This window comes from Camarhynchus parvulus, unplaced genomic scaffold (genome assembly GCF_901933205.1).
Source record: "Camarhynchus parvulus unplaced genomic scaffold, STF_HiC, whole genome shotgun sequence".
Taxonomy (NCBI): domain Eukaryota; kingdom Metazoa; phylum Chordata; class Aves; order Passeriformes; family Thraupidae; genus Camarhynchus; species Camarhynchus parvulus.
The window spans coordinates 7,940-17,000 of record NW_022148564.1 but is presented as its reverse complement, the minus strand read 5'-3'; the positions used below and the strand labels follow the sequence as shown (position 1 = coordinate 17,000).

The 9,061-nt window shown below is 40.8% G+C and overlaps 1 protein-coding gene across 1 annotated transcript; it reads left to right on the top strand.

The window, feature by feature from the left end:
* Positions 1-821: 821 nt before the first annotated feature.
* LOC115916935 (atherin-like) lies at positions 822-6,782 on the top strand (the record flags this gene model as incomplete). The annotated part of the gene is made up of 2 exons (XM_030970673.1): positions 822-1,173; positions 6,602-6,782. Coding segments are annotated over 2 exons (533 nt in total), but the record flags the coding sequence as incomplete, so codon positions are not given.
* Between the last annotated feature and the right edge of the window lie 2,279 nt (positions 6,783-9,061).

Here is a 9,061-nt window from a genome sequence, read left to right as displayed (position 1 = left end):
GGGGCTAATTCCAGGAATCATTTTGGGATAATTTTAAGATAATTCCCAGATAATTTTACGATAATTTTAATGTAATTCCCAGGTAATTTTGGGATCATTTTAAGATAATTCCTGGATAATTTTAGGGTAATTTTGAGGATAATTCCCAGGTAATTTTGGGATCATTTTGGGCTAATTGCAGGAACAATTTTGAGATAATTCCCAGATAATTCCCAGGTAATTCCCAGATAATTTGGGGATAATTTTAAGATAATTCCTGGATAATTTTTCGATAATTTTAAGATAATTCCTAGATAATTTTAGGCTAATTCCCAGATAATGTTAGGATAATTTTAGGATAACTTTGAGATAATTCCCAGATTATTTTAGGATAATTTTGAGATAATTCCCAGATCATTTTAGGATAACTTTGAGAGAATTCCCAGATCATTTTAGGATAACTTTGACATAATTCCCAGATCATTTTAGGATAATTTTGAGATAATTCCCAGATCATTTTAGGATAACTTTGAGATAATTCCCAGATCATTTTAGGATAACTTTGAGATAATTCCCAGATTATTTTAGGATAACTTTGAGATAATTCCCAGATCATTTTAGGATAATTTTGACATAATTCCCAGATTATTTTAGGATAACTTTCAGATAATTCCCAGATCATTTTAGGATAACTTTGAGAGAATTCCCAGATCATTTTAGGATAATTTTGAGATAATCCCCAGATTATTTTAGGACAACTTTGAGAGAATTCCCAGATCATTTTAGGATAACTTTGAGATAATTCCCAGATCATTTCAGGATAACTTTGACATAATTCCCAGATCATTTTACTCTCATTTGCCTCTCATTGTGCCCCGTTCCCTCGCAGGCATCAGTGGGCAGCTCTCCCAGCACGGCCTCTCCGTCTCCTTGCACACGTCCTACGAGGGCGCCCTGCTCGACTCCTTCCACCTGGAGCTGCTGGAAATCCGGGAATCCCAGAAATCCCGGGAATGTGGGGGCTTTGGGGGCTTTGGGGGGTTCCGGCTGGGCCGGCACTCCATCCCGCCCTGCGTGCCCCTGCAGGGCCTGGCCGGGCGCCTCCTGCCCCACCGCCCTCGGCAGTTCCTGGCCGTGCTCTGGCAGCAGCTCAGCGCCCTCGGCCACAGGAGGCGGCAGCTCCAGCTGCTCCAGGTGGGCACAGCCTATTCCCAAAATTCCCCTAGGAGTCCTCCCAAAAATTCCCAAAATTCCTCCCAAAATTCCCCTAAAAGTCCTCCCAAAAATTCCCAAAATTCCTCCCAAAATTCCCCTAAAAGTCCTCCCAAAAATTCCCAATTTTTCCCCCAAAATTCCCAAGTTTTCCCCCAAATTTTCCCCCAAAATTCCTCCCAAAATTCCCAATTTTTCCCCCAAAATTCCCAATTTTCCCAATTTTCTCGGCCACAGGAGGCGGCAGCTCCAGCTGCTCCAGGTGGGCACAGCCTATTCCCAAAATTCCCCTAAAAGTCCTCCCAAAAATTCCCAAAATTCCTCCCAAAATTCCCCTAAAAGTCCTCCCAAAATTCCCAATTTTTCCCCCCAAAATTCCCAATTTTTCCCCAAATTTTCCCCCAAAATTCCTCCCAAAATTCCCAATTTTTCCCCAAAATTCCCAATTTTCCCAATTTTCTTTTTCCCACAGGGAGGCAGCTCTCCAGCTGCTCCAGGTGGGCACAATTCTATTCCCAAAATTCCCCTAAAGTCCTCCCAAAATTCCCAAAATTCCTCCCAAAATTCCCCCAAAGTCCTCCCAAAATTCCCAATTTTTCCCCCAAAATTCCCAATTTTTCCCCCAAATTTTCCCCCAAAATTCCTCCCAAAATTCCCAATTTTTCCCCAAAATTCCCAATTTTCCCAATTTTCTTGGCCACAGGAGGCGGCAGCTCCAGCTGCTCCAGGTGGGCACAGCCTATTCCCAAAATTCCCCTAGGTCCTCCCAAAAATTCCCAAAATTCCTCCCAAAATTCCCCTAAAAGTCCTCCCAAAAATTCCCAATTTTCCCCCAAAATTCCCAAGTTTTCCCCCAAATTTTCCCCCAAAATTCCTCCCAAAATTCCCAATTTTTCCCCCAAAATTCCCAATTTTCCCAATTTTCTAGGCCACAGGAGGCGGCAGCTCCAGCTGCTCCAGGTGGGCACAGCCTATTCCCAAAATTCCCCTAGGAGTCCTCCCAAAAATTCCCAAAATTCCTCCCAAAATTCCCCTAAAAGTCCTCCCAAAAATTCCCAATTTTTCCCCCAAAATTCCCAAGTTTTCCCCCAAATTTTCCCCCAAAATTCCTCCCAAAATTCCCAATTTTTCCCCCAAAATTCCCAATTTTCCCAATTTTCTCTCATTTTCCCCCAAATAGCTCCAGCTGCTCCAGGTGGGCACAGCCTATTCCCAAAATTCCCCTAGGAGTCCTCCCAAAAATTCCCAAAATTCCTCCCGAAAATTCCCAATTTTTCCCCACAGTTCCTCCCCAAAATTCCCCAAATTTCCTCCCAAAATTTCTCCCGAAAGTCCCAAATTTCCCCCAAATTTCCTCCCAAAATTGCCAATTTTTTCCCCCAAAATTCCCAATTTTCCCCCAAAATTCCCCCCAAAATTCCTCTTCAAATTCCTCAAGTTCTTCCCAAAATTCCTCCCAAAAATTCCCAATTTTTCCCCACAGTTCCTCCCCAAAATTCCCCAAATTTCCTCCCAAAATTTCTCCCGAAAGTCCCAAATTTCCCCCAAATTTCCTCCCAAAATTGCCAATTTTTTCTCAAAATTCCCAATTTTCCCCAAAATTCCCCAAAAATTCCTCTTCAAATTCCTCAAGTTCTTCCCAAAATTCCTCCCAAAATTCCCAATTTTTCCCCACAATTCCTCCCAAAATTCCCCAAATTTCCTCCCAAAATTTCTCCCGAGGTCCCAAATTTCCCCCAAATTTCCTCCCAAAATTTCCAATTTTTTTTTTTAAAAATTCCCAATTTTCCCCCAAAATTCCCCCCAAAATTCCTCTTCAAATTCCTCAAGTTCTTCCCCAAAATTCCTCCCAAAATTCCCAATTTTTCCCCACAGTTCCTCCCCAAAATTCCCCAAATTTCCTCCCAAAATTTCTCCCGAAAGTCCCAATTTTCCCCCCAAATTTCCTCCCAAAATTCTCAATTTTTTCACCCAAAATTCCCAATTTTCCGCCTAAAATTCTTTCCAAAATTCCCTGTTTTTACCCCAAAATTCCTCCCAAAATTCCCAAGTTCTTCCCCAAATTCTGCCCAAAATTCCTAAGTTTTCTCCCAAAATTCCCAAATTTTTCCCCAAAATTCCTCCCAAAATTCCTCTTCAAATTCCTCAAGTTCTTCCCAAAATTCCCAAATTCTTCCAAAATTCCTCCCAAAATTCCCAATTTTTTCCCCAAAATTCCCCCAAAATTCCCAATTTTCCCCCAAAATTCCCCCCAAAATTCCTCTTCAAATTCCTCAAGTTCTTCCCAAAATTCCTCCCAAAATTCCCAATTTTTCCCCACAATTCCTCTCCAAAATTCCCCAAATTTCCTCCCAAAATTCCTCCCGAAAGTCCCAATTTTCCCCCCAAATTTCCTCCCAAAATTCCCAATTTTTTCCCCCAAAATTCCCAATTTTCCCCTAAAATTCTTTCCAAAATTCCCAATTTTTCCCCAAAATTCCTCCCAAACTTCCCAATTTTTCCCCAAAATTCCTCCCAAAATTCCCAATTTTTCCCCAAAATTCCTCCGAAAATTCCCAAATCTTTCCCCCAAAATTCCTCCGAAAATTCCCAATTTTTCCCCCAAAATTTCCCCCAAAATTCCTCCCAAAATTCCCAATTTTCCCGAAAATTCCTCCCAAAATTCCCAATTTTTCTCCCAAAATTCCTCCCAAAATTTCCAAATTCTTCCAAAAATTCTGCCCAAAATTCCCAATTTTCCCCCAAAATTCCTCCCAAAATTCCCAAATTCTTCCCCAAATTTCTCCCCAAAATTCCTCCCAAAATTCCCAATTTTTCCCCCAAAATTCCCAAGTTTTCCCCCAAATTTTTTTGGAAATTCCTCCCAAAATTCCCAATTTTTCCCCAAAATTCCCAATTTTTCCCCCAAAATTCCTCCCAAAATTCCCAATTTTTCCCCAAAATTCCCAATTTTCCCCCAAAATTCCCCCCAAAATTCCTCTTCAAATTCCTCAAGTTCTTCCCAAAATTCCTCCCAAAATTCCCAATTTTCCCCCAAAATTCCCAATTTTTCCCCAAAATTCCCAATTTTCCCCAAAATTCCCCCCAAAATTCCTTTTCAAATTCCTCAAGTTCTTCCCAAAATTCCTCCCAAAATTCCCAAATTCTTCCAAAATTCCTCCCGAAAATTCCCAATTTTTCCCCACAATTCCTCCCAAAATTCCCAAATTTCCTCCCAAAATTTCTCCCGAAAGTCCCAAATTTTTCCCCAAATTTCCTCCCAAAATTTCTCACAAAATTCCCAAAGTCTTCCTCAAAATTCCTCCCAAAATTCCCAAAATTTCTGCTCAAAATTCTTTCCAAAATTCCCAATTTTCCCCCAAAATTCTTCCCAAAATTCCCAATGTTTTCCCCAAAATTCCTCCCAAAATTCCACTTTTTCCCCCCAAACTCCTGCTGAAAATTCCCAAATTCTTCTGCAAATTCTGCCCTAAATTCCCAAGTTTTCACCTAAAATTCCTCCCAAAGTTCCCAAATTCTTCCGCAAAATTCCTTCCCAAAATTCCCACAATTCCTACTGCTCAAAATTCCTCCCCAAATTCCCAAATTTTTCCCCAAATTTTCCCCCCAAAATTCCTCCCAAAATTCCCAATTTTTCCCCCTCAACATTCCCAATTTTCCCCTAAAATTCTTTCCAAAATTCCCAATTTTTCCCCCAAAATTCCTCCCAAAATTCCCAGTTTTTACCCCCAAATTCCTCCCAAAATTCCCAAATTTCCCCCCAAAATTCCTCCCAAAATTCCCAAATTTTTCCATAAAATTCCTCCCAAAATTCCTTCCCAAAATCCTCAAATTCACTTCAAGAAATTCCCAAGTTCTCTCCAAAATTCCTCCCAAAATTCCCAAAATTTCTGCTCAAAATTCCTCCCAAAATTCCCAAATTTTTCCCCCAAAATTCCTCCCAAAATCTCCCAAATTTCTCCCCAAATTCTCCACGTTCTGCCCAATAACTGGGGCTCCTTTTGGGCTCATTCCCGGAGAATTTTCCCTCCCTGGCCGGGCAGCTCCGACTGCTCCAGGTGGGCACAAAACACTCACAAATTCTGCCCAAAATTCCTCCCAAAAATTCCCAAATTTCCACCCAAAATTCCGTCCAAAAATTCCCAAAATTCCGTCCAAAAATTCCCCAAATTCTTCCACAAATTCTGGCCTAAATTCCCAATTTTTCCCCCAAAATTCCTCCCAAAATTCCCAATTTTTTCCCCCAAAATTCCTCCCCAAAATTCCCAATTTTTCCCCAGAATTCCTCCCAAAATTCCCACATTATTCTCAACTTCTTACCCCAAATATTCCCAAATTCTGCCCAAAATTCCTCCCCAAAATTCCCAATTTTTCCCCAGAATTCCTCCCCAAATTCCTCAAGTTCTTCCCAAATTCCTCACCAAAATTCCCAATTCCTCCCCAGAATTCCTCCCCAGAATTCCTCCCCAGAATTCCCAATTTTTCCCCAAATTCCTCCCAAAATTCCCAAATTATTCTCAAATTCTTACCCCAAATATTCCCAAATTCTGCCCAAAATTCCCAATTTTACCCTCAAATTCCTCCCAAAATTCCCAATTTTTCCACCAAAATTCCTCCCAAAATTCCCAATTTTTCCCCGAAAATTCCTCCCAAAGTTCCCAAATTCTTCCAAAAATTCTGCCCAAAATTCCCAATTTTCCCCCCAAAATTCCTCCCAAAATTCCCAATTTTTCTCCCAAAATTCCTCCCAAAATTCCCAATTTTTCCCCAAAATTCCTCCCAAAATTCCCAATTTTTCCCCAAATTCCCCCCAAAATTCCCAATTTTTCCCTAAAATTCTTTCCAAAATTCCCAATTTTTCCCCCAAAATTCCTCCCAAAATTCCCAATTTTTCCCCAAAATTCCTCCCAAAATTCCCAAATTCTTCCCCAAATTCCCCCCAAAATTCCCAAATTCTTCCACAAATTTCTGCCCAAAATTCCCAATTTTTCCCCCAAAATTCCCAAGTTTTCCCCCAAAATTCCCCCCAAAATTCCCAAGTTTTCCCCCAAATTTTCCCCCAGAATTCCTCCCAAAATTCCCAATTTTTCCCCCAAAATTCCCCCCAAAATTCCCAATTTTTCTCCCCCAAAATTCCCCCCAAAATTCCCAATTTTCCCCCAAAAATTCCTCCCAAAATTCCCAAATTCTTCCACAAATTTCTGCCCTAAATTCCCAAATTTTCCCCCAAAATTCCTCCCAAAATTCCCAATTTTCCGTCCAAAATTCCCAAGTTTTCCCCCAAATTTTCCCCCAAAATTCCCAAATTTTCCCCCAAAATTCCTCCCAAAATTCCCAATTTTTCCCCAAAATTCCCCCCAAAATTCCCAATTTTTCTCCCCAACATTCCCGCGTTTCCCGATTTTCCCAGGAGGAATTTCCCGAGTGCATCCGAGGCACTCCCTGCAGCAACTCCCTGTGCAACCTGCTGAGCTTCCGCTGCCGCCTTCCCGGCCACAAGCCGGGGAATGTTCTGGAATTCCGGGCCCGGCTCCTCTACGGGGACCCCCTGAGGAGCCTCCCCACGACGTCCCAATTTTTTCAGCCCCAAAGTGAGCCCAAATGTGGGAAAAATCCCCCAACATTTGGGAATTTTTGGGGTTCTTTTGGGATTTGAGATCCCAAAATTTGTGGGGAAAATCGGCAAAATTCCTGGGGAAAATGGGGAAATTCCCTAGGAAAATTCCTGGAATTCTCTGGTAAAAAACCCCCAAATTCCCAGGGAAAAATAGCAAAATTCCTGGGAAAAAATCCTGGAATTTTCTGGGAAAAATGGTGAAATTGCCAGGAAAAACTCCTGGAATTCTGCAGGAAAAAAACCCAAAATTCCTGGGAAAAATGGCAAAAATTCTGGGAAAAATTCCTGGAATTCTCCTGAAAAAAAACCCCTGAAATTCCTGGGGAAAATTCCTGGAATTCTCTGGAAAAGAACCTGAAATTCCTGGGAAAAAAATCCTGCAATTCCTGGGGAAAAATTCCAGAAATTCCCAGGCAAATCAGCCAAATTCTTGGGGAAAAAATCCTGGAATTTTCCAGAAAGAAACCCCAAAATTTCTGGGAAAAACCCTCAAAATTCCCAGAAAAAATCACTCAAATTCCTGGGAAAAAACGGTGAAATTCCCATGAGAAATTCCTGGATTTCTCTGGAAAAAAACCCCAAACTTCCTGGGGAGAAATCTGGGAATTTTTGGGAAAAAACCCTGAAATTCCTGGGAAAACTCCTGGAATTCTGCAGGAAAAACCCCCAAAATTCCAAGGAAAGACCTGGAAATTCCTGGGAAAAAATTCTTGGAATTCTGCAGGAAAATTGCCCAAAATTCCCGGGAAAAATTCCTGGAATTCTGCAGGAAAAACTCTGAAATTCCTGGGAAAAAAATCCTGGAATTTTCTAGAAAAATTCCCCAAAATTCCTGGGAAAAATGGCAAAAATTCCCCCCAAAAATTCCAAAAAGGTGAGGGAGGAAATGTGGAAAAATCCGGGAAAATGTTGGGAATTTTTTGGGGGAAAGTTTGGGATTTGAGGTCCCAAAATTTGTTTTAAAATGGGGGAAATTCAGGAAAATTCCTGGAATTTTTGGGGAAAATCATGTGAAACTCCTGGGGAAAAAAAGGTGAAATTCTGGGAAAAAATCCTGGAATTCTGCAGGAAAAAACCCCCAACTTCCCAGGGAAAAATAGCAAAATTCCTGGGAAAAAATCCTGGAATTTTCTGGGGAAAATGGGGAAATTCCCAGGAAAAACTCCTGGAATTCTGCAGGAAAAAACCCAAAATTCCTGGGAAAAATAGCAAAAATTCTGGGAAAAAATTCCTGGAATTTTCCAGAAAAAAACCCCAAAAATTCCTGGGAAAAACCTCAGAATTCCCAGAAAAAAATCACTCAAATTCCTGGGAAAAAATGGTGAAATTCCCATGAGAAATTCCTGGAATTCTCTGGAAAAAAACCCCAAAATTCCTGGGGAGAAATCTGGGAATTTTTGGGAAAAAACCCTGAAATTCCTTGGGGAAAAAAGGTGAAAATTCCTGGGAAAAATTCCTGGAATTCTGCAGGAAAAACCCTGAAATTCCTGGGAAAAATGGGAAAAATTCCTGGAATTCTTCCAAAAAAACCCCCAAAATTCCAAGGAAAGACCTGGAAATTCCTGGGAAAAAATTCTTGGAATTCTGCAGAAAAATTGCCCAAAATTCCTGGGAGAAATGGCAAAAAATTCCGGGAAAAATTCCTGGAATTCTCCTGAAAAAAAATCCCTGAAATTCCTGGGAAAAGCAGAAAAATTCCCAAGGAAAAATCCTGGAATTCTGCAGAAAAAAACCCCCAAAATTCCTGAGGAAAATTCCTGGAATTTTCTGGGAGAGAACCTGAAATTCCTGGGAAAAAATTCCTGAAATTCCCAGGCAAATCAGCCAAATTCCTGGGGAACAAATCCTGGAATTTTCCAGAAAAAAACCCCAAAAATTCCTGGGAAAAACCCCAAAATTCCCAGAAAAAAATCACTCAAATTCCTGGGAAAAAATGGTGAAATTCCCATGAGAAATTCCTGGAATTCTCTGGAAAAAAACCCCAAACTTCCTGGGGAGAAATCTGGGAATTTTTGGGAAAAAACCCTGAAATTCCTGGGAAAACTCCTGGAATTCTGCAGGAAAAACCCCCAAAATTCCAAGGAAAGACCTGGAAATTCCTGGGAAAAAATTCTTGGAATTCTGCAGAAAAATTGCCCAAAATTCCCTGGAAAATTCCTGAAATTCTGCAGGAAAAACTCTGAAATTCTCAGGAAAAGAATCCTGGAATTTTCTAGAAAAAATTCCCCAAAATTCCTGGGAAAAATGGCAAAA